The sequence below is a fragment of the Sus scrofa genome, chromosome 3 (assembly GCF_054392235.1).
Source record: "Sus scrofa isolate SSC_HxYL_T2T_F1_AM1 chromosome 3, Sscrofa_HxYL_maternal_Yorkshire_Landrace_v2.0, whole genome shotgun sequence".
Taxonomy (NCBI): domain Eukaryota; kingdom Metazoa; phylum Chordata; class Mammalia; order Artiodactyla; family Suidae; genus Sus; species Sus scrofa.
This window is the reverse complement of record NC_139385.1, coordinates 8,850,259-8,875,028: the sequence shown is the minus strand read 5'-3', so window position 1 is coordinate 8,875,028 and position 24,770 is coordinate 8,850,259. Positions and strand designations below refer to the sequence as shown.

General features: G+C 48.7%; 2 protein-coding genes and 1 long non-coding RNA gene across 17 annotated transcripts in view; 1 reads left to right on the top strand and 2 right to left on the bottom strand.

The window, feature by feature from the left end:
• The window catches only part of COL26A1 (collagen type XXVI alpha 1 chain), a 185,298-nt gene extending 182,663 nt beyond the window's left edge, over window positions 1-2,635 (bottom strand). For 4 of the 5 annotated variants that reach the window (XM_085016016.1, XM_085016027.1, XM_085016028.1 and 1 more), the window contains exon 1: window positions 2,532-2,630. In XM_085016016.1, the coding sequence (XP_084872142.1) occupies window positions 2,532-2,545 (14 nt within the window). In that variant the 5' untranslated portion in view covers window positions 2,546-2,630. Of the gene's footprint in view, window positions 1-2,531 lie in introns of all 5 variants that reach the window. The other variant, XM_085016020.1, reaches the window with a different exon arrangement.
• On the top strand, window positions 65-22,296 carry IFT22 (intraflagellar transport 22). Of its 8 annotated transcripts, XR_014839610.1 has the most exons (9): window positions 65-179; window positions 1,999-2,075; window positions 2,203-2,292; window positions 2,563-2,765; window positions 3,192-3,455; window positions 5,409-5,518; window positions 9,933-10,101; window positions 12,253-12,518; window positions 16,611-22,296. XR_014839610.1 is itself a non-coding variant. In XM_003124380.5 (5 exons), exons 1-5 carry the CDS (start codon window positions 141-143, stop codon window positions 3,338-3,340), a joined length of 558 nt encoding a protein of 185 aa, XP_003124428.1. In that variant the 5' UTR covers window positions 65-140; the 3' UTR covers window positions 3,341-4,134. The 8 variants fall into 8 exon arrangements, 1 of the variants encoding a protein (XP_003124428.1); XR_014839607.1 differs by lacking the exon at window positions 5,409-5,518 and having other exon boundaries at window positions 9,933-10,057; XR_014839612.1 differs by lacking the exon at window positions 5,409-5,518 and having other exon boundaries at window positions 16,615-22,296.
• Window positions 7,636-24,770, bottom strand: part of LOC102164200 (uncharacterized) — a 32,029-nt gene continuing 14,894 nt past the window's right edge. The window contains exons 3-5 of one of the 4 annotated variants that reach the window (XR_014839616.1): window positions 23,221-23,392; window positions 14,086-14,189; window positions 7,636-10,506 (exon numbers count right to left, since the gene is read on the bottom strand). This is a non-coding gene — a long non-coding RNA (uncharacterized LOC102164200). Of the gene's footprint in view, window positions 10,507-10,661; window positions 14,190-15,439; window positions 23,393-24,770 lie in introns of those variants that run through there. The other 3 variants (XR_014839614.1, XR_014839615.1, XR_014839613.1) reach the window with 3 other exon arrangements.

Below are 24,770 nucleotides of genomic sequence, written 5' to 3'. Positions count from 1 at the left end.
GTCGGCCCCCGCGGCCGCTCCCGTCTCCATGGGGACGAAAGCAGCCAACCAGCGCGGCGACTTCAGCTCCGCCCTGAGGACCACTCTGACTCGGGCAGCGCCCAGGTGGGCTCCAGGGGGCCTGCAGACGGTGGACGGCGATGCTGAAGGCCAAGATCCTCTTCGTGGGGCCCTGCGAGGTGAGGCCGGAGCCTGCGGGGCGGCAAGCCGGGCAGACCAGCGCGGGGTCGCCCCCAGCGGCCGTGTTTTGCGCCCAAAGCCCCACAGGAGCCGGGAGCCCAGTCCTACCGCGCCCACCCTGGTGTGAGCTGCTGGCTTCACCTTGAACTCGGGGCTCCCAGACCTTGACTCGGTTGTACTAAGGCCTGAAGGCCCAAGGTAGTGAGTGGCATTATGGAATCAGAACCTAGATCTCACGACTCTCCTTTGCGCCCATGACTATCCCTAATGAAATATGTCTGCCGGGTGAGAAAAAAACGGAGGAAAAACTTATCGATTACGTGGTCGTGGAACAGTTAGCTTTTAATGTGTGTGGCAGTCGGGGAGAGGGAGGAGTGGGATTAAATCTAGCTTTGTACTTCACACCGTACACAAGAATAAATGTGTAAAACAATTTTGTTAGTAGTAAACGAATAACTCTTCAACTTCAGCACGCATCAGAATTGCCTTGTGGTCTTGTTAATAGCACACTTTGCCCATCCTATCCCAGAGTTAATGATTCAGTGGGTCTGGGAGGGACCTGAGAATTTGCATTTTTTGCTGATGCTGGTTGTCCAGGAACCACCATAGTAGATGAACATGTGGAAAGATGTGTTTTTTTTGTTTGTTTGTTTGTTTTGTCTTTTTGCTGTTTCTTTGGGCTGCTCCCGAAGCACATGGAGGTTCCCAGGCTAGGGGTTGAATCGGAGCTGTAGCCAGTGGCCTACGCCAGAGCCACAGAAACGCGGATCCGAGCCGAGTCTGCAACCTACACTACAGCTCACGGCAACGCCGGATTGTTAACCCACTGAGCAAGGGCAGGGACCGAACCCGCAACCTCATGGTTCCTAGTCAGATTCGTTAACCACTGCACCACGACGGGAACTCCGAAAGATGTGTTTTGAATCTGGAGACAGGGAAGGTCTTCTTAAAAACAACACAAAAATGAAGAAGCCTTAAAAGAAATATTAAAGTTAAAGCCAGGGGAAAGTATTAGAAAAAGGCATGACAGAACGAGGATTCATAGGTAAAACAAACATACAGGAAAGTTTGAGAATGAGTAAATAAAAGAGAAGCAGCTCAATAGATAATCTAGCAAAGTCTGTGCACAAGAAATAGACTTGACCAGTAAGTATGAGAAGATGCTCAGCCTCACAATCACAGGAACACAAAACAAAAAGATGACACTGATTTGCTTGGCAGTTTGGATGAGAAAAGTTTAGATGACTGATGATGTGCCATGCGAGGATGTATGGGATGCATTTTAGGGAAAGGAGTATTCTAGGATTCTATTGATGGCGCTACAAATTGGTAACAGATTTTTTTGGAGATCAAGTTACTAAAATTTAAAATGTGCATAGCTTTCAGTGTGGCAGTTACATTTCCCAAAATCTAAGGACTCACCCATGTTCCCCTGAGTTGTTTACAACAGTGACCAGGTGGAATCTCCCTACCTGCCCATCAGTCAGAGAATGCCTAAATAAACTAAGACATCTTCTTACTTTGGAAGACTGCAGCAACATAACAATTGTTTTCTCATCTAGAGCTTCAGGGCAAGCCAGCCGGGGGACATAGATGTGGGTAAAGTCACCCAGCAGCAGAGCCAGCACTGAAGGCTGTGCTCTCTGGTCCCAGAGCGGCTGTGCCCACCCATCTGGGGAGAGCCCTCCACCCAGGTGGTCTGGGGTGGCCTGGCCTCTTCTCCACCACAACTGGGTCCAGGACAGCCATTAGAGGACTTGCTCATGGTTCACTATTCGCCTCTTCCACAGAGATCATTTATTATCTTAATTTCCACAGAGCGGGAAAACCGTATTGGCCAACTTTCTGACAGAATCTTCTGACATTACCGAATACCACCCAACCCAAGGAGTGAGGTGAGCCCTGACAAACCTGTGTCCCACAGAGTCCGCAGCCGTCACCCAGCCCTACCTTTGGTGCCAGTGCTGTTCCCAAAGTATGACGTTTCCTAAGGAAAGGTGCCGCTCATGCTTTTATCTTTAGGATCCTGGAATTTGAGAACCCTCACGTTACCAGCAACAACAAAGGCACCGGCTGTGAATTTGAGCTCTGGGATTGTGGCGGCGACCCAAAGTACGTTTCCCTTAAAGAATGTTTGCTCCCTCAAGTGATTCAGAAATCCCCTGCCCGCCAGACACCTTGAACATGAGCCTGGCGCCCTTCATAGCATGTGTTTAGGGCTTGATCAATTACTGACACATTGCTCTTGAGACTTTAGTGCCTGGGTCATGATACCGTGAGAGGTCATCCATCAGTGATTCATACTAAGAGATTATTTTTCAAGTCCCCGATTAGAAACCAGAACCACCTACCCTTCCACCCGCATCCTTTTCTGCTGCGCAGGTTCGAGTCTTGCTGGCCAGCTCTGATGAAGGACTCTCACGGGGTGGTGATCGTCTTCAACGCTGACATCCCAAGCCACCTGACGGAAATTGAGATGTGGTATTCCTGCTTTGTCCAGCAGCAGTTTTTACAGGATACTCAGTGTCTGTTAATTGCACACCATAAGCCAGGCTCCGGAAGTGATAAAGGAAACCCCACTTTGTGTAAGGAGCTTGGGGTTCTCCTTTCTACTCTTGTCTGAAATGCTCTGGGCATCTGTATATTGCTCTGTGTCTTTGAAACCAGCAGCTCCGTGCAGTTAGTGAGCATTGACTGTATCCTATGCATTTGTTTTTCTCACTGCAAAAGTCAGAATTGCTAGAGTTCCCGTTGTAGCTCAGCAGGTTAAGGACCCGACGAGGCAGCCTCGCTCAGTGCTTTAAGGATCTGGCGTTGCTGTGAGCTGTGGTGTAGGTTGCAGACACGGCTCGGATCCCGGGTTGCTGTGGCTCTGGCGTAGGCCGGTGGCTATAGCTTCAATTTGACCCCAGCCTGAGAACTTCCATATGTTGTGGTGTGGCCCTAAAAAGACAAAAAGACCAAAAAAAAAAAAAAAATTCATGCCTAATTACATTTTTTTCCTTTTTAAGCGCCACCCTTGAACAAGCTAAAGCTGGTGCACTCGAACCTTGAGGATGACCCCGAAGAGATGAGGATGGAATTCATAAAGTATTTAAGAAGCATCATCAACTCAGTGTCTGAGAGCAGAGACCGGGAGGAGATGTCAATTATCACCTAACCGCTCCTCATCCCACAGGAAGTCAGTTCCGCGAAGATCTAAAATCCATCCCGACACTCAGCTTCTCCCCTCCCTCCCTGTGGCTTCAGAAGTCATTTTCCCGCTTTGCCCAAAGGTACCAGTTGACTCTACCATCTATTCTCTGTCCTTAGTTGAGCTGAGAAAATCCCATTCTTAAATTCTGATTCCTTTGCCCCAGACATCTCCAAAGAGCTGGAAAACTGAGGATTTCTAATTTTTTTTTCACTTCATATATGTCACATTATAAAAGTTGTAGAATTGTTAACTGTCATAGCCCAATGATACCACACTGGTTTAAATCCTTAAAATTCACCTAGGATATTTTCGAAAAACATTAGCATTTAACCTCTCTAAGATTTTAGTTTTATTTAGATGTCCTTGACATCTGGATACCATAGCATATTAGAAGGTGAAAGACATATGTGGGGTTTTTTTAGGTTTTTTTTGTTGTTGTTGTTATTTCAGAATTTGATTCTTAAATATTACTTCATGTAATACAGGAAAAAACAATGTTATGTTGTCATGACACCTAATTTGTAAAAATGGTCAAAAGATTTGCTGCTTCAATAACCCAAAAGGGTGAGTTTATAGCTTTTTGTACAGGTGAGTTTGTTTTAGTAATCTGAGGATTTGTTTTTCTTTCATAATTTTTATTTTTTTTATTTTCTAATATAGCCAACCTGAACATACATGAAGTAGATTGAAAGCTCGATGTAGGTCTTTTCCACTGAGAGTGGAAGAAAAGAGGAATAAATATGCTTGGCTGTGTTTCACTCTTCCAGCGCAGAGGGCTGTGTGGGCAGTCTGCCTGAGAGAGTGGTGTCTGCAGATGATGATGGCTCCCTGGTAAATTTAGACTGAACAACAGTCAGCTCTTAGCAAACTGCCCGGATTATCTGTGAGCACATCTTAAGCCCAGGTTAATTTCCTTTGGCCTGACCTGTTCTCGGGACTTTTTCAAGGAACACAAAACTACGTTCACATGAACTGTAGTAAATCTTCTTTACCTAATAGCTGCGACAATAATAATCGACCTTGAGAATGCAGCCCTAAAACAAACAAATTATTTTTATCTAATTTTTAATGATTATCCCAGAGCTAAGGAGAAAACCCAGCAGCTTTTATTTACGTTAATAGCTAGAGTACAACCTTTTCGAGTCCTTGAATGGAGAAAATGCTTTCAAATTTAAGAGGCCATGTGTGCTGAAGTTACAAGAGAACATCCAGTGAAGTCTCCCCATCTTCCCTGTCCCTGAGCCCCATTCCCAACTCCAGAAGCCCCTTCCCCATCCTATCAGAAGTCTGTGCATATACAAATATGCTTTATTAATGGAAACAGTAGCAAGCTATTCACACTTTTTTACAACTTGCTTTTTTCACTTTTTTTTTTTTTTTTTTTTTTTTTTGTCTTTTTGCTATTTCTTGGGCCGCTCCCGTGGCATATGGAGGTTCCCAAGCTAAGGGTCGAATTGGAGCTGTAGCCTCTGGCCTACACCAGAGCCACAGCAACAAGGGATCTGAGCCGCGTCTGCAACCTACACCACAGCTCGCAGCAACGCCGGATCGTTAACCCACTAAGCAAGGGCAAGGACCAAACCCTCAACCTCATGGTTCCTAGTCGGACTCGTTAACCACTGCACCACAATGGGAACTCCTCTTTTCACTTTTTTATTTGGGGGATTTGTGCAAATGTACACAGGAAAGGTACAGAGCTGCCTTTTATACAGCTGCATAATATTCCATTTAACCACTTATTTTGGAATTTTAGATGCTTTTACTAATAATTTATGTTTAAAGATATTTTTATTGATGGACATTTTTAATGGCTTGGAAAAATATGATTTGTGACATAAGTATGTTGAATGTGGAATTTTAGGGAAGTAGTTTCAAGCCTCAGCTCTTTCAAGGGAAGGATATCCCCAGACTGCTGGTCTGGGAATCCTAGTTCTGATTTATAATGTCACAGAACCATTTTCTAATTGCACAGTGATTTTTGCCATGTGAATGCCAGCATATGGTTGAAATAAGGTTCCTTTCTCTATCACAGATGTGACAATGCACATGAAAGCCACAGAAGCATAGAACAGCCCGGCCATACAGGAAACTCAGAAGTGGAGCATCACTCCAGAGTGTGTGGAAGAGGGAGTGTGTGAGTGGGTGAGACTGAGTGTGTGTCGTAGGGTGGGTGTGAGTGCGGGGGTGAGAAGAGAAGACGGGGGTCAGATGGTGAAGGGCTTCTCTGATCTAGCCAAGGAATCAGGGTTTGAGGTGCCACTGAAAGGTTTTTACTGCAGGAGTTCCCTGTGTGGCTCAGCAGTTAAAAAACCTGACTAGCATCCATGAGGATGAGGGTTCAATCCCTGTCCTTGCTCAGTGGGTTAAGGATCTGGTGTTGCCATGAGCTGTGGTGTAGGTCACAGACATGGCTTGTTTCCAGCGTTGTGGCTGTGGCTGTGGCTGTGCCTGGCAGCTACAGCTCCAATTCGACCCCTAGCCTGTGAACCTCCATATGCCTCAGGCGCGGCCATAAAAAGCAAAAAAAAAAAAGGTTTTCACTGCAGATTGATGTGGTCAGATCTCCATGGCAGAAGAGCCCCTCTGACCACAGCATGAGGGCCGATCGGAAAGAGGACAAGTGCCAAGGTGGCTGCTGTCATGCCTTGGTTTGTGCTGCAGTGCTCCAGTCTTCAAGGCCACATCTTCACGCCTCTCTCTTCTCCATCCTCTGTGTACATCACCTTCTCTGTGTATCCGACTACCAGGCTCTTATGAGGACACTTAGAATGGCATTTAGGGCCCTGGATAATCCAGGCTGATCTCCCATCTAAAGATCCTCAGTTTAGTCACATCTTCAAAGCTGCTCCTTCCAACTCTCATTTACAGGTTATGCAGGTTACGGGTAGTAGGGCCTGATATCTTTGGGGGTCCTTATTCACCCTACCATAGATGCTATTCACTGAGGCATTAATAGAAGAGGAAGAGCAAGTTTGGGGAGTTGGGAAGATGACATATGACTAGTTCGAGGTGACCCAGCAAGATAGGGACAGAGACAGAACTGGGCCCCATGCCCCCACCCTTTCCAATGTCTTGTGGTAACTGGGCAGATGATTCCACAAGCAGACCTGTCTAAGAGTGTCACCCTTTGAAACTGACCCTAGCAAAGCAACAACAGCATGGCAAATCACCAATTTTTGAAGCAAAACCACCCAGAAAATGGTTTGCAAGTATGTTGCAGATCTAGTATCATATTTCTTTTCTTTTTTTAAATTTATTATTTTTCCCCGCTGTACAGCATGGGGATCAAGTTATTCTTACATGTATACATTTTTCCCCCAACCTTTGTTCTGTTGCAATATGGTATCTAGACATAGTTCTCACTGCTACTCAGCAGGATCTCCTTGTAAATCTATTTTAAGTTGTGTCTGATAAGCCCAAGCTCCCAATCCCTCCCACTCCCTCCCTCTCCCGTCAGGCAGCCACAAGTCTATTCTCCAAGTCCATGATTTTCTTTTCTGTGGAGATGTTCATTTGTGCTGGATATTAGATTCCGGTTATAAGTGATATCATATGGTATTTGTCTTTGTCTTCCTGACTCATTTCACTCAGTATGAGAGTCTCTAGTTCCATCCATTTTGCTGCAAATGGCATTATGTCATTCTTTTTTATGGCTGAGTAGTACTCCATTGTGTATATATACCACATCTTCCGAATCCAATCATCTGTTGATGGACATTTGGGTTGTTTCCCCGTCCTGGCTATTGTGAATAGTGCTGCAATGAGCATGCGGGTGCAAGCGTCTCTTAAGTAGAGTTTTGTCTGGATATATGCCCAAGAGTGGGATTGTGGGGTCATATGGAAGTTCTATGTATAGATTTCTAAGGTATCTCCAAACTATTCTCCATAGTGGCTGTACCAGTTTACATTCCCACCAACAGTGCCAGAGGGTTCCCTTTTCTCCACAACCCCTCCAGCACTTGTTATTTATGGACTTATTAATGATGGCCATTCTGACTGGTGGGAGATGGTATCTCATGGTAGTTTTGATTTGCATTTCTCTTATAATCAGCGATGTTGAGCATTTTTTTCATGTGTTTGTTGGCCATCTGTATATCTTCCTTGGAGGACAGTACATTCAGGTCTTTTGCCCATTTTTCCATTGATTGATTGATTGGCTTTTTTGCTGTTGAGTTGTATAAGTTGCTTATATATTCTAGAGATTAAGCCCTTGTCCGTTGCATCATTTGAAACTATTTTCTCCCATTCTGTAAGTTGTCTTTTTGTTTTCTTTTTGGTTTCCTTTGCTGTGCAAAAGCTTTTCAGTTTGATTAGGTCCCATGGGTTTATTTTTGCTCTAATTTCTATTGCTTTGGGAGACTGACCTGAGAAAATATTCATGATGTTGATGTCAGAGAGTGTTTGCCTATGTTCTCTTCTAGGAGTTTGATGGTGTCCTGTCTTATATTTAAGTCTTTCAGCCATTTTGAATTTATTTTTGTGCATGGTGTGAGGGTGTGTTCTAATTTCATTGCTTTGCATGCAGCTGTCCAGGTTTCCCAGCAATGCTTGCCGAATAGACTTTCTTTTTCCCATTTTATGTTCTTGCCTCCCTTGTCAAAGATTAATTGACCATAGGTTTCAGGGTTTATTTCTGAGTTCCCTATTCTGTTCCATTGGTCTTAGTGTCATATTTCTTGAAACTAACTGAATGACCAAGTGGTGTTCTGGAGCTCTGTCGTTAAAAAAACAACTTTTCCACTTATACTGCAACTTGAATGTCCATTATCTCAAAACTGTTCAGGAAAGCTCCTAGAGATCATCTTACATTTTCCAGAACACCAGAAGATTCCTGCATCCAAAGCATAGGCTTAACTGCTGTAACAAGTGAAGCTTTGCTGGTCAGTGAGAACATGCAAGAAATAATCAAAGAGCAGTGATCCTGAAATCCATTGAAAAGGCAACTGCATTGGTACCTCTTAAGAAAATTATTCTGAGCTATAGTTCTTCTAGCTCTTGACTTCAGCCATCCCCTCCAGACTGTTGAGAAATACAGGGATATCCTGGCCTTCAGTGATACTTTCTGAACAAATGTACTCTTTCCTTAGGCAAGAAATGAAGGATTTCACATTTCAAAAACCAAAACCAAAGGAACTAAATAAGGATGGAGGGAACTCTCTGCTTTTGAATGTTAAGGATAGATTATTTTTTACTGTGACTTCCAAATTGCTTTATCAGTTACATAATTCTCAACATTTATGATCTGGGCCATTCTTCCTACCAAAGTTAGAAGCTAATGGAAATACTGTGTCTGCCAAGTATTCCCACTTCAAAAGGAAAGTTCTTAGTGCTTTGATGTGAGCAACACCTCATCTGTCTTTTTACACCGTACAGCTCATTCCTATCTAGGCTTTCTGATAGCCTTTAAAAGTATGCCTCCTTTCAGCCTCAGTGCTGATTTACTCCATCCATACTCTTTGGATCAGGCGTAATTATAGATCTTAGACTTGCAAAGCATTGTGTAAAAAAACAACAAAAGCCTCATCTACTTTATAGTCTTACTGGAATTTTGTGACACTTTATATAAGAAATATCATGGAGGGTTTTTTTTTATCTTTTATGTGACGAGGCCCAGAAAACACCTAAGTGTGATTTAACCAGATCATGTAATGAAATATTTTGTTCTGAGAAAATTCTACTTTATCAGACTATGAGGAACTTGGTTTCTACTGATAGAAACCTATTTCAAGTACTTTTCAAGAATATTTTGCAAATTCACTACACTTGGAATTTATTACCCTTTTGGGCATGCAAATGTTCAAAGCAAGTTGTGCCCTGCATTTTTTTAAAAATAGTAACAACGGTGATTCCATTGTGGTGCAGTGGAAACTAATCCGACTAGTATCCATGAGGATGTGGGTCTGATCCCTGGCCTCGCTCAGTGGGTCAGGGATCCAGCCTTGCCATGAGCTGTGGTGTAGGTCACAGACATGGCTTCAATCCGCCAGCTGTAGCTTCAATTAGACCCCTAGCCTTGGAACTTCGATATGCCACCAATGTGGCCCTAAAAAGCAAAATAAATAAATAAAATTAACACTCGCTATCAATTACAAATGAGATGGACAATCTAGAGGATGGTTCTTATGCATGAAACCAGTGGGAGACATGCCAGCCAATTCCCAGGCCTTGGTTCTCTTAGCTGTGTAAGAGCCCAGAGCAGGAACAATTACTTTGATGACCTCGTGGAGTACAGACTGAAGGGAATGTCTGAAATAAGCACTGAGGGTTGACACGAAGAGGAAAGGGACAAAGGTAAACACTGTGTTTAAGTGGACAGGAAGGTAAAGGCAGGGAAAATTCAAGCCCCTGTTCCAGGTTCGAGGAAGTGGCCGTTAATCAGTGACTACATTTCCCATAGTCCTTAGGCGAGCATATCTTCATTTCCCAGAGGGCTGTGCGATGCTTGAGCGGGCCCTAAGCGCCCGCAGAAACTAGACAGAAGAGAATATTCGCTTTATGTTGCTTTATAGCCAAATTTCCCACGCTCCTCTCTTCTATCCCTCTTCTCTGTCTACAGCTCCTCTCTTCACCGGCTTCAGGGGCCCGGATAGCCTGGGTCTGGTCTCCTTGGCAACAACTCGACGTTACCCTTTTGGGTCTTCACGAAAGGAAGCGGAGTGTGCACGGGGATTCCCGGGAAATGTAGTTCGGCCTCCCTGGGGCCGGACCCCGGCCCGGCCTAATAGGTCGGCTTCCTTGGGCCCCAGAAGCAAGGACTGGGTGGCGGGAGCGCGTGGCCAGCCCGTTTGGAAGCCGTGGGGGTGGAGGCTGTTCTGACTACGAGCACCCGAAGGCCCAGGCCAGTTGGCAGTCGCTAAGCCGACGAGCCCGGCCCGTCTCCGTAGTAACTGGCTGGCCGCAGAGGGCTCTGGGAAGTGTAGTTGGACCGCGCCGCCGGTGTCCGAGGTCCGCGCCGCTGCCGTTACCGCTCGCCGCGGCGCTCACAGCGGTTTTGCAGCGTGCGGCCGAGCTCCTCCAGCGTTGCCTCGGCCTCGGAGCACCCAGGCAGGTGGGCGGCTGCCCGGAAAGGCGGGGTGTCGGCCCCAACCTGCCCCAGTGTCCCCGCACGGCTGGGTCACGGCGAGGGTTCCCTGGGAATAAGTGTGGGTGCGGTTTGAGGAGACTCACGCAGGGGATGGTAGTGATGAGAGGGGGATCCGAGAGGATCAGGGTGGAGCCCTTAGAGAGCATCTAGCCCAGTCCTCTTCTGTTAGAGAAGACATACCGTAGCCTAGAGAGTCAGTTATTTCCCCCAAATCCGCTCCCATCTTTATTTTCAGCACAAAGCAGTGCCTGGCACAGAACAGGCACTTAAGCATTTAAGTGTCATTTCGTTCAAAGAACAAACTGCTGAAATATTTTAACAAATTACAAGATTAAAAAAACTTTTTAAGAGGGAGGTCGTGGCTCAGCGGAAACGAATCTGACTAGCATCCAAGAGGATGCAGGTGCTATTCCTGGCCACACTCCGTGGGTTAAAGATCCCGCCTTGCCCCTGAGCTGTGGTACTGTGGTGTAGGTCGCAGACACGGGTCATCTCTGGCGTTGCTGTGGCTGTGGTGTAGGCTGGCGGCTACCTCTCAGATTCCACCCCTAGCCTGGGTGCTTCCATATGCCGAGGGTCCGGCCCTAAAAAGACAAAAAATAAAATTAAATAAAAATTTTAAAAGAGGGAAGTGGACCTGAATAGACTTGGCAGCCAAAGGCAACCTGTAGACCTTATTTGGATCATGATTTGACAACCAACTGTGCAGTTTTTAAAAATCAGGGAAATGTCAACATGGACAATATTAAGGAATTACTGTTTAAATTTGTTAGTTGTGATCATTGGGGTTGTGCTTTAAAAAGAAAAAGTTTTAGAGACACCTATTGCAGATGTTAGGGGTGAAATGTCTGAGATTTTCTTGAAAAGTATCCAGTGTGGTGGGGGAGGGGAGAGCAGATGAAAGGAGCCTGGCTGGGTGTCTATATAATTACTGGAGGTGAGATGGGTACAGGGAGACCACTAAACTATTCTATGATGGTATATGTGCCCCCTAAAATCAATCAATTCTTATCTGCTAGAGATGCGTACTTAGTTATCTATCAGAAGGAAGATATACTGGGAGTTCCTGCTGTGGCTCAGTGGTAACAAACTCGACTAGTATCCATAAGGACACAGGTTCGATCCCTGGCCTCTCTCAGTGGGTTAAGGATCCAGCGTTGCTGTGAACTTCAGGGCAGGTCACAGACTCAGCTCAGATCCAGCGTTGCTGTGGCATAGCTCCAACTTGACCCCCAGGCAAGGAACTTCCATATGCCACAAGTGCAGACCTAAAAAAAAAAAAAAAAAAAAAAAAGGAAGGAAGGAAGATATACTGTCTGGGATTTACTTTAAAATACTCCACACAGGAGTTCCCCTTGTGGCTCATCAGTAACGAACTCGACTAGTGTCCACGAGGGTGCTGGTTCGATCCCTGGCCTTGTTCAGTGGATTAAAAGAATCCGGTGTTGCCATGAGCTGTGGTGAAGGTCACAGACATGGCACAGATCCCACATTGCTGTGGCTGTGGTGTAGGCCAGTGGCTACAGCTCTGATTGGACCCCCAGCCTGGGAATTTCCATATGCCGCCCTAAGAAGCAAAATAAATAAAATACTCCAAAGAAGCACGCAGGCACACACACAGTGTGATGGGGTATGGAAGAAGCAGGATTGGCAGAAAATGAAGAGTTAAAGAAGCTGGGTGATGAGCACATGAAAGTTTGTTGTATTATTGTCTATTCTCTTTAGTGCGATTGAAAATTTCCATAATCAAGGGGGCTTATATGATTTTTTAAATGTATTTTATGTATTTCAGAACATTTCTGAAATATAAAGATGTTCATGAGGAGTTTCTCTGAAATTAGCCCTCCGGCTGCACAAGCGAGCCGCCCCGGGGACTTCTCCAGGCAAGAATGACAACAGGGCTGTGTCCTCAACCCCTCGATTCAGTACCTTAGACCAGCATCAGGGAACCTCCCACAGGGGAGGCCAATCAGCTGCCCTGCCCCAAAGAAGAGTTTTTAGCAGGAGAGAGAAGAAAGAAGCCACAAAGTGACAAGAGTGACCAGAACTGCGGGCCAGGTGAGTTCCGTGTCCCCAACCAGAAAAGGTGTCTAGGAAGAGACCCCACAGATGGAGCATGTGTGGCTGTGGTTTCTAAGCAGACCCAGCCCTCACTCCAAGTCAGAGCCCACACAGGAGAGAGTGCTCAGCTGTGAGCATGTGGAATACACTTCCAGGTCACCCAGAACCTGGCGGTCAGGCCCGCTGTGTGACCAGGTGGGCAGGGTGTTACTCTGATGGGAGACTGGCAGAGGGGCAGGGACTTGAGGCCAGGTGTGTGTGAGCTAAGGGCACAGCTGGAGAGAAGCGGCCAAGAGGGTGGCCTCCAGGAAGCCTGTCCCCAGCGCAGACCTCTGCACAGCTGTGGAAGGGCACCTGGGCAGCAGCTCCTCACCAAGCCACTCGGTCCCCTTAGCCACCTGGCTTCCACTTGAGTGTCCCCACTTGGGCTACTTCTCTGTCACTTCTGCTCTTTTTTAGAAAAAAGCATAATACATTTTTTTCTATTATCAACAAAACTAATACACATCCACATTTTCAAGTACATATAAGCACAAAAAAAAATGAGTCACCTATTCCAGAACCTATTCCATAATCACTGATAACACTTGACTGTCTTTCTAGCATTTTCTTTCTCCACTGTTCAGGTTTCCCAAAAAAAAAAAAAGAGGAGTTCCTGTTGTTGCTCAGAGGGTGATGAACTCAACTAGCATCCATGCAGATGATGGTTCTCAATATATTAAGGATCCAGTGTTGCCATGAGCTGTGGTGTAGGTTGCCGACATGGCTCGGATCTGGTGTTGCTGTGGCCGTGGCATAGGCTGGTGGCAGCAGCAGCTCTGATTCGACCCCTAGCCTGGGAACTTCCATATGCTGCAGCTGTGGCCTTTAAAAAAAAAGAAAGGAAGAAGAAGAAGAAAAGAGGTGAGGCACCTTCCAGAGTCCACAGCTTCATTTCACCAGGCTTCCCTGGTCAGAACCTAGAGCCAAGTCACAGGCCTACTTGAGAATGCAGGCGCAGTACCTATCTCGGCCACAAGAGGGAGATGCTTGCCCACGCAGTCTGCCCCAAAGCCGCGGGGACCCCTCAGGTCTGTCCTTCAAGCACCAGAGGTTTCCTCCTTGAGATCAAGCCCCCAGCACTCCGTCCTAGCTTTATTGCTTACTCTGCTCACTGCGCCTCTTGGAAACCTCCTTGGTTCACAAGGAAACTGGACAGAACTTACTCCTTCATGACCTTGACTGTGTCGCCCTAGTTTGCTGAATCCTCAGATGACTTATCTTGTTAGGGTTCAGCTCTGGGCTTCCAGGAAAGGGATAAACTACAGACTGCTCAGGGCCTCCCAGAGATTAGCACTCTTCATAGCTCTTGGACCCTTGTTCTTAGGGGCCAGTCTGAGTTCCTTTTAGGGGCCCTGGATGACCTGGTCCCTCCCTGCTTCCACATCACGCCCTGTCTTGCACACGTGAGCTGTCTTTCGGCTCCTTTCGCTCTGCTCATCACCTGCAGACCTTCCAGCACATTTCTCTCTGGAAGCCGCTTCCCAGCATCCTCCAGGCTGATGCTTGTTCCTTCAGGTCTTACCTCACGGGTCGCTCCTTCCCAGAAGTCCAGGTCAGGACTCTCCTCTGCTGCAGAGCCCAGTACTGCCCCTTGCAAAGCGCATCGCCTGCTGGACCAGCCGCCTCCTAGAATAAAAGTTCCGTGAGGTCAGGGCCGTGTCCCTCTTCCTCAGTGGCATCCCCAGCGCTGGAGCACAGCGCCTGGCCCTCCACAGGGCTCAGTAAAGATCTGCTAAATGGATGAACGGGTGGGTGGATGAGTGAATGAGTGAGTGTGCCTTTCCCCACTCCCCAAAGTAGAGTCTGCAAAAGCCAGTCCCTGTCTCTTCCATCCCCTTCCCTCCCACTTCGCCAGGTGCCTCTCCCTGTCCCCTAAGCCTCCAGAAACACTGCACAAGGAACAGTGGGCTGGAGGGTCTGTTCCCTCCTTCAGGCGGTGGGAAGATGGATCAGGAGTGATACAGACCTAAACTACCTGTGCCACCCGCTAGCTCTTTTTTTTTTTAGGGCTGCACCTACGGCATTTGGAAGTTCTTGGGCTAGGGGTAGAATCGGAGCTGCAGCTGCTGGCCGACACCACAGCCACAGCAATGCAGGATCCAAGCCACATCTGCGACCTACACCACAGCTCACCGCAATGCCAGATCCTTAATCCACTGAGTGAGGCCAGGGATCCGACCGGCATGCTCATGGACACTAGCTGGGTTCTTAGTCCACTGAGGCACAACAGGAACTCCTCTCATTTTCTTTATTTACAAAGTGGAGACCACAGTCCTGCCTGCAGGTGAAGCACATGCTGACCTGTCACGTGGGAGGCAGTCTTTGATCAGAGCCTTCCCTCCCCTCTCCGAAGCCCCCCTGGGACAGAGACACCCCTGCCATCTCAGAGGTGGTCCTGTAGTCCTGATTCCCCTCTCTCTTCCCCAAGGTGGCCAAAGCCACCTGTGCTGCTGCCTCCTTCTCCCCTGTCCTTTATCCCAGCACAAACAATGTGCTGGCACAGAGTGGAAGAAATGCTTGAAAGTATCTGTTAAATGAATGAATGAACAGACTAGTCCCAGCAGCATCCCCTGGGGCGGGTTCACCAGCTGCCCAAACCCCTTGATGGTCAGGTGGCCCCTCCTGGGCAGCACCAGAAGAGGTAGGCTTTCGGAAGACACAGGCCAGGACTTTAGTGGAAGGAGAGGAAGGGGGAGGGGCCGTGAGAGCTCCAGAGCCGACTCCTCTCTCCTAGGCCCCCCGGCAAGTGGACCCCAGGGGTTGCAGGCGGATGACCATGTCCTCTGGGCAGCCTCTCTCCCTCAGGGTGGCTGCCTCCCTCCCAGCCCACATCTGTCTGCCCATTACAGGTGCTAAAAGTACAAGTTACAACAAAATCATTTTCTAAATTTGCTCTTTCATCGTGTTTTTCTCTGCCATGACCACTTTATACAACGTGAGCTCTGGGGCCCCTCTGACCATCCTTCTCGGCCCCAGTGGCCTCCGTGATTCCTGAGGCCAGAGCACTCCAAGAGCCCCCTCGTCCATGACAAGCCCCTGCCCTCTCTCCAGTCAGAAACTTCGGGTGATGACGGGGGCTGGTTTTTCCTCAAATGGTCACCCCCACGCCATCATTACTTGTCAAAGACTGAGCTCCAGAATGGCTGACCCACCAGGTGAGGCCGTGCCTTCTGGGGGCACCTTTGTGCCTGGGGTTGCAAGTCTTCTCCGGGGCAATGCACTCCAGGCTGAGCTCTTTGCTCTGTCGGCTTCCTGTGCACCCGGCCTCGCCACGAGCTCTGATAGCTGCTGCTCACTCTGAGGACTCTCCTGCATGGGCACCATTCATCAGGGATCTCTCTGGCGTGAATTAGGAGATGAATGGAAGTGCCCCCTTATGCAGAGTGCTCAGAGATTTCCTCTGCCATCTGAATTCTTTGATGTTCTGCCAAACTGTGGTCCAGGTGCCTGGCCACATGTCTCCTGCAGGTGGAGCGAGGTTTGGGCTTAAGAGTCTCTGGTTTCCCACAGTGACACCATCAGTAACAGTGCCCCAGGTCCCGGCCTCTGAGAAGCAGAGGGGCCTCCAGGATGCCCTGCGCAGTGACATTTCGGCAGAAAGGCTGAGCAGTGTTGGTGTTGCCTGCAAGTCCTTGGCCCTGGTCTCCCGCTGTATTGGCACCACAGGAAATGAGAGTCTCCTCAGGCCCCCACTTCTGCAAAGCAAGCTCAGCCTGCACCTGCATGCGCCATCCAGCCTCTGGCTGTGGTGATTCCGGAGCAGGAAGAGGAAGCACTGGCTGAACCCTGTTTCACAAGGGGGTTGATGAGGAAACTGTCTTGAGCCCACCCACGGTCATGTGCAGCCCCCACCCGCCGTCCTTCCAAATGCTGCCCACGCTCTGAGCCCAAAGCCCGCCTCTGCCAGGAAGCCTTCCTGGGACTCTGCGGGCCTGCAGTGGGGCTTCCACCCTGCACTCTGCTCACGGGTCCACTGCCCCTACGCCCCGTTTAGCACCCCTCGAACCCTCTGGTCCTTCCTGACCTTCTTATGCCTTTTCTTCTCAGACAGATTTCAGACTCTGAGGAAGAACCACATCTTGTCCTTTGTGCTCTTCGCGGCACCTCTGAACATCGAGGGACATGGGACGGCTTGGGAACTGGTGACTGTATGTGGCCGTGGACACCACGCTGAGCGCAGACTGTGGTTCAAGGCGGTGGCGGGTGGCGATGCGTTACCTGTGAGGTCGCAGCCTGCCTTCCCTGGGCTGGCCGTCAGCCCTTCTCTCCCAAGTCACGCGGGAGGAAGGTGATTTCGTCCCGACTGCCACCCTGCCCCCCCTACGCCCCCACCCCCACCGGCAGCCAGATTAGCCCGGATGTCCGTAAGGTGGCAGATGCTTAGTCCCGTTGCCTGGGTTCTACCTGAGAGGTACTGCTGGCCGCCATGCGCTGCACTAACCCTGCAAGTGCCCTTGAACCCTCTGGTCCTTCCTGACCTTCTTATGCCTTAAGAAGGGGGAGGCAGGGAACAAGCAAGGCGTCAGGATGTTGGAGAGGCAGCCGGTGTCCTGGTTAAGGAGGGCCAGCTTGGGGGCACCCTCAGCAGGAACCTGGAACTCTTTGAGAGCAAGGTCTATGTCTGAAACATCTCTATTTTCAAGTGCCTCGCTCCATGCCTGGCACGTAGTAGGTATTTGCCTGGCACAGAGTAGGTGAGCAGTGCTCCTGTAGTGAGCAGCAACCCAGGAGTGCGAGGAAGTGACTGGGAGAACTGATGTTAACAACTGGGCTGAAAGGTTCCCCCCCGGGCCGCCCCCCCAGGGGTACACCATCCTCTTGGTGTATGTCGGAATTCTGAGTCAAGCACAAAATGCAGACACCCCTTGTCTTTTGTTAGCTGCAGACTCTCTCTCTCCCCTGCAAAAAAGGGGACTACTTCTGTCTGTCCATCCAGGGACTTTTATGGCCTCGGCGCTCTGATCTAAATTTCTTTAAAAGCCAGTGAGTTAGAAATGTTCATGGTGGGATCCTAAGAGCTGGTCCTGGGTTGGGCACTGCCCAGAAGAACTGCATGTCCTCAGCATCCAAGGCTGCCTCTGATCAGCTGTACTTGAGCCTGGTGAAGATGTGAGCAGATCGTCGCGCGTTGAGGAGAGAAAGAAAGGGAGGGCCCGGACCAGCCGCCTCGCTGTCTGCTTACCAAAGGCTCACCGCTCCCGAGGTCGTCCCTGGGCAGGAGGCCAGCTGGTCACTGGGTTTGGGGGCTCCTGTCTTGGAAGCTTCTAGCTGGCACGTCCTGGGTCTCCAGCGGACCCTCTCAGATACTCTTCCCACGACAACCCCGAGACCAAACGAGTCAGACATGATTAAAGAGGCAGAGGAGGCTGAGATGGCTAATCCAGGGAAGGCTCCTGGGAGAGCAAGGACTGGACGGCTGGGGGCCTCTCAGCGCGGCACTGCTGGGGAGCTGGCACCGGCGGTTCCAGACAAACTGTCCCAAAGGCTTCTGGGAAGTGGCTCCAGCAACTAGAAGGAAAGCTGTAAAGCACTTTATGGTGTGCGAAGTGACCCCCCCACCCCCACTCCCCACCCTGGAGGACCCCGAGAGAAGCACCACGAGGCTCTTCTGACGGGCGCTGGCGAGCTGGCCATCCTTGCAGGGGCTCGGCCCCACTCCCGGGGGCGTGAGACTGAGGACGACGGCACTGACCACCGAGCGTTCCGTGCTTCACACGCAGCATCTCATTTAATCCCCCCATCGAGCCTTGAAACGGGCCGTTTCTATCCTTACATTACAAATGAAGAAACTAAGACATGGAGAGGCCAAATAACTTGCCCAAGGTCATGCAACTAAGAAGTAGGGGAATAGGATTCAAAGCCAGGTCTGCCCAACAGCCGGGCTTTTGAAAGTTCTCGTTCTCCCACTGCGGGATTTTTTGCATTCCCTGTGCTGGGATAACCAGCCCATCTCCTGTCCCCCGTTACATGGTTTTCTTGAAACAGTTCTGCTTCTCCAGTCTCTCCTGTGGCCCATTAAAGCCACAAACTGGTTTCTAGGAGAACACGTCGAGTCGGTGCTGAGTGCTTCCCACCCCATTAAAGCCGTGTTCACGACAAATGCCCAGCTTCCTACTAGCAGTCACTGGACTTTCTGCTTCGGGAACCTGGGGAGATCTGTGCTTAGGCTCTCAGTTCTGAAGATAGGGTAATAACAGGTGGAGCAAAGCAAGGACATCTTATTTCTGTTCCACCCTGACTGGACCTCAAACAGAGTTACCTGAAGAGCTGGATTTGGCTGGGCTGGTTCAACTGTGGCCTTAGCTCAAGGGTTCTGTCTGCCAGCCAGACTCCCCTCCCGTCCTCCATGGGGCATCCACTGAAAGGGGGATGAAGTATCCAAACTGGCTTTTTCACTCCTGGGTCTGGCGCCCCGGCGCTCTCCTAGGCGGCGTCTCGGTGGAGCGGCCTCATCTTACAGTGTTGCCCTGGGCTCCCAGAACCCACTGTCCGTTCCCTTCTCCACTCCTTTCTGCCCCCCACCCCGCAGCCGCTTCTGTGGGGAAGGGTCTCATTCAGCCCCCGCTGCCAGGTGGCTGTGCTGTATCTCGTGACCCTGCTCTGCCCCCCCTACACACACACATACAGGTCACTGGACCAGGATCTATATAGGCTGGCCAACAACTTTTGAAGTCCCCTGGCTCAGAAATATAAAGAAAGCCAGTGAGACCAGTCAGATTCCCCTTTTAGGAAACATGAACCCCCACATCAGACCATACGGGCAGTGTGTGACAAGAGGTGGCGAGAACAGGAAGGAGCCTGGAGGGACTGATGTGTTGGCCAGAATTACAGCGAGGAAGAAAGCTGGAGATTAAAAAAAAAAGCAAAACAAGCTGTGACACAGAAAAAATGCACTTCTAGCGTCTTTTGGTGAAAAGATAAAGGAAGGAATGACCAGAAGGGAGCTGGGACTCTGAAAGGCAGAGAGACAGGCTGGCCCTGGAGCCACCCTGGGGCCCACTAGACCTGCTCTGCCCCAGTGGGTGTCACTGCAGTGAGCTCATTACTTACTCCCTTTGCTGACTGTTGGCTTAGACGTGAGTGGGCACGTGACTTAGTTCTGCCAACAAAACTTACAGAGAAATGGCCGGGGAACATTCTGGGAAGAAGTTTGCTTTCTGATCAAAAGAGGCAGAGAGACTGAAGAGGCCCATCCCTTCGTCCTGCTTTGAACATGGATGTTTGAGATGTGATAGCTGGAGCTGGAGCAGCCATCTTGAGACCATGAGGCAAAAAGACCAAGCAAAAAAGCCAATACACCAAGATGGGCCAAGCAACAGATTAAAAAAAGCCTGGGTCCTTGATGATAGCGTTGAGCCATTATACCTATCCTGGAATCACGTACTTCCAGTCTTAATGATCTATCAATTAAATGTCTTTTATTTTCTAAGCAGATTTCTGCTATTCGCAGCCTGAGGCCTTCTTCACCAGTGCAGCGCTCCTCTGAACTTCTCCGTCAGCAATTCCCTAGAGCCCCACGGCTCTTGGTGTAGCTCCACATGGAAAATCAGCCCAAGTTTATACACTGGAAATCTGACTCATACAGTAAGAAGTAAAAGTCAAGATTTGTCACAGCCCACAGAGGCGAGCAACTCTAGCACTTAGTTCCAGTTCCTGGGGCCTAAAGGGCACCAATGAAAGAAAGATTCGGGAATGTTCTAGACATATGAGCCCGAGTCTTCTAAAATGGGGCACAATAATGAATTTTAGAACAAAGCAGTGCGATGGGGTGGGAGGTATTTATCCCTGGGAGGCGGAGCCTAAGCTCAGGCCAGAAGGCCATGGAACGCATGGGGTGGGGGAAGCATTAAGTTGGAATGAGCAAAGGGTGGGTGGGGTGGATGAACCCTGGAGAAGGCCAGTGTCACAGAGCAGGATGTTAGGGAGCCCCAGGTGCCAGCTGGAAGAAATGTAGGGCAGTGAAACTACGTGGGTGGAAACCTAGGCCTTTCCGTTGCTCTCCAGCCAGCCTTGGGGACATTTGATATCCTCTGAGGAGGGAGACGCCCTCAACGGCAGCTACTCCCCATGTTCCTCACTCTGTCCAGTCTCCACCTGCCCCTTTTTGCTCTACCTTTGCTTTCTGTCTCCTCTGACCAAAGCCGGGAGCCAGAAACACCCAGGACCTGAGTCCCTTCTCCCTCAACTGGAAAGGAGATGTCGTGGCAAACAAGGGTGTCTTTTAGGAGACTCCGAATCCTAGGCCGGGGAGAAGGCCTTCAGCTGTGGGCAGAGAATGCTGGCGGTTGACAAGGACCAGATTATGCCTTCTTCGGATCCACCCTGTATCAAGCAGTGTGTGGTTCATGTTGTTTGAACACCAGAAAATGTGCCTGACCCTTCCCTTATGAAATGAGAGGCTGAACTCAGAACTCTAGCCCTTCCTCTCTAAATTTCTAGTTTTAGAAGACAAAGAGAACCTGGCATCGTCCTAATGTACCCTTCAGATGACATATTATTCCACTACATACAGAACTTGAGAAAAATCAAAAGCCCGTTTCCCATCTCGAAAGAGTCTTCAGCAGTAAAGACGCATGGCCCGCAGGAGTTCACCCAGTAAATGGGGCCCCCCCGAACAGAGATGTGTTGCAATCACAGCAGAATTTGCACCCTCCAGCTGCTGGGGGTAAGCCACACACCGTCCTTATGGAGTCCTGCCCCCGGGCCCAAACGAGGCTCTGTTATTATTACTTCATTCATTCAGCAGACATGGACTGAATACCCCCTGGAAGAAGAATTTAAGCTTATAAAAGCAAGGTTAATATAAGGAAGCTAAAACATTAGAGATTTAAAAAAAAAAAATCCTCTGAGATGATCGGAGAAAAGAATGAAAGCTTTGGTTGCAGTGGAAGAAGCAAAATGTTGAAACCCCTACTTAATGCAATTAATGCTTCAGTGTGATACTTAATCAACCCCTGAACTCTCCCCACCCCCTAAAGTTTCCCCATATGTCACTAAGGATGCTCTGAAACCCAACAGGGAAGAGAACTGAAGGCTTTTCCTCCTTCTCCCTAATGAAGGTTTTTCTCCAGAATGAATGAGCCTGATTACTGACTAAAGGCCCTCCTGCGGTCTTTACGCCCAGGGTGCTGCTTTCCTGAGAGTTCTCCAAAGACGAGAGAAGGGGCTCCGCTCTCCCCAGATGGCGCCACGCGGCTCTGACGCACTGGCTTCTCTCTCGCACGAATGATCTGACGTTCAGTGTGCTTCACGCTGCCCCCGACAGCTTTCCACATTCATCACAGGTGCCCGCTTCGAGTCCCAAGGAACGTGCTGACAGTCTAAGGCTGGAACTCTGGCTCCAGGCTCTTCCCCACCCATTCTGCTCGCGGGGCTCCTGGCCGCTCTGAAATCCCAGATGTCTAATTAGCTCTGAGCACAGTCTAAAAGCATTCGCACATCCGTTCTGTGCATATGGTTTTTCTCCAGTGTGAATTCTCTGACGTTGAATGAGCTTTCCTTTCCCGCAGGCGCCCACATTGACGGCATTTGTAGCACTTCTGAATGTGAATTAGCCGATGCCATGTGAGGCGTCAGAAAGCTGACGGATGCCTCCCTCAAACAAGGACTCTTTCCAAAATGAATGTTAGAATGTTCTGGAGGACGGGAGCCCTGAGAAAAGTCGCCTCCATTCATAACAAAGATGTTCCCTCTAAGATGCATATTGTAATGTTGAATAAATTCTGAATTCTAAGATTTGGCCACAACCATTTCCTCACTTCTTAGAAAATGTGTGGAGAATTGCAGATTTTCCCATATGCATCACGTTCCTGGGGTGGGGCCCCTAAAGGTTCTCGAGGATCTCGCTGTATCCACAGACCTGTCTACACTCAAACCTGGTCGGTGTCCCACAGGGACCTTCTCCAGGCATCCAGCTCTGAGTTCCCACTCAGGCCACATGGCTGTGCCCAGTCCCAGGTCACAATATGAAATTACAGGAAATGTACATTTCAACCACTGTCTCTATTTTCTTTGATGTCTTTTTAGGGCTGAACTCAGGGCATATGGAGGTTCCCAGGCTAGGGGTCAAATCAGCTACAGCTGCCGGCCTACGCCACAGCCACAGCAACGCGGGATCCGAGAAGCGTCTGCAACCTACAGCACAGCACATGGCGCTGCCAGATCCTTAACCCACTGAGCTGAGCCAAGGATCAAACCTGAGTTCTCATGGACACTAGTTGGGTTCATTACCACTGAGCCACAACGGGAACTCTTCAACCACTGTCTCTTACAAGATCAAGTTTCTTGGACTAAGAATAAAAGATTTGGGGAGATCAATGATAAGCATACCTTTGGGCAAATATATAAAGTGATGGGTGTGACAGATTGCTGGGTTTTGGTATTTTCCTTTCTTAACCCAGTTTTCACCACAGTGAGAAGGTAGCCATTAAAACCGCTCACGTTCTCTGGTGACCGGGAGGGAGCACGTGGGCAGGTGCAAGGAAGCTGTTCCCAGTGTTTCTTGATCTGGATGCTGGTCAGAGTGTGTTCATTTCCCCATCCTCCCAGGCAGCCCCAGGACAGTTCCAGCAAACGAGGTAGAAGCGGAACTGGGCTTTCAAGGAAACCTGTGACAGGGAGCAGACTCCAGAGCAGGAACCTCTTGCCTTCTCCCTACCTGCCCCACTTCTTTCTGCCGGATCCTGGTCATGACGCTGGCTCCTGCCGCAGCCATCCTGTGAGCACATGGAGAAGGGTCAAGGGCAGAAGATGGCACAGCGACCCTGCAGACGGTGCCTGGTCCTGGTGGCCTTGAACTTCTCCCTTCCGGAATTCTCACTGTTTTTAGTCTAGTGGGGGAGAAATGATTCACATTTGATGATGGACGTAAGGCATTTTTCCCTATGTTTATCACCTCTTGTTTTAATTTCTGTCTTTCCCTACCTTCCTTTGTAAAACATGTGTACTCATGGAATATGTTAGTACTTTGTGTGTCAAAAATGTTGCAGATTAAAAAAAAAAAGTTTCAAAAAATAAAAACAAAAACATTTTGAAAATGTTGCAAATAGCCTTCCAAATTTGGCATTTTGAGTCTTTTGAGTGTGTGTGTGTCTTTAAACCAAAGAGACGTTGTTCCATTTTTATTTGACAGCTTCAGAATTTTGCACAGTGTTTTTCCCATTCCAGAACTGTTAAAATGCTGACTCCTTTTAATAAGTACCTCTATGATTTCATTTTATTATGCTTAAATCTTGGCTCCAACTGGAATTCAACATGATATAGGGAATTAGGTAAAGAAGCAGGTTTCTCCCTCCCATCACCTCCCAGCCCTGTCTAGTGAACTCTTTTCCCAGCTATTCTGAAATGCTACCTTGACCATGTGTTACATGCCCATCTGAGTTTACATCTTGTCTTGAATCTCCATTTATCGGTCTGTACCTCCTCCAATACACAATACTGATAAAGTTACTTGCCCCTGTTGCCCTTTTGTTCCCTCAAAATGCTCATGGTGAGAATAAGGTGGGTAAGCTGGAGCTGGTAAGAGTCACTCAGAGGTGGAACATTGTCTTCAAGAGGCATTAGAGTCAGAGTTCCCGTCATGGCGCAGCGGAAACAAATCTGACTAGCATCCTTGAGGATGCAGGTTTGATCCCTGGCCTCACTCAGTGAATTAAGAATCCGGCATTGCCGAGAGCTCTGGTGTAGGTCACAGACACGGCTCGGATCTGGTGTGGCTGTGGCTGTGGCGTAGGCCAGTGGCTATAGTTCCAATTCAATCCCTGGCCTGGGAACCTCCATACGCTGCAGGTGCAGCCCTAAAAAGACAACAACAAAAAAGAGGTGTTAGATTCAATGCAGTCAGGGTGTATGTGACCAAGACATTTGGTCAAATGGAAGAGGATGAAAGATGAATAATGTGACATCCTCACAAAATAGTCTGTTTGTTATGACATCAACGATTATTGCACAAAGGTTCCTTAACACAACAGCATTTTAACAGTATCCTTATTTTAAGCACTTATCCTTTTTCTCTACAGTGCAGTCCTGGAACCATTTTGTAAAAAAGTCATATTTTGTCTTAATATTTTCTCTTACTTAACCCAGCATCAAACAAATTATGGTTCTGGAGTTCCCACTGTGGTGCAGTGGGTTAAGAATCCAACTGCAGCAGCTTGAGTCACTTTGGAGGTGCGGGTTTGATCCCCAGCCTGGCACAATGGGTTAAAG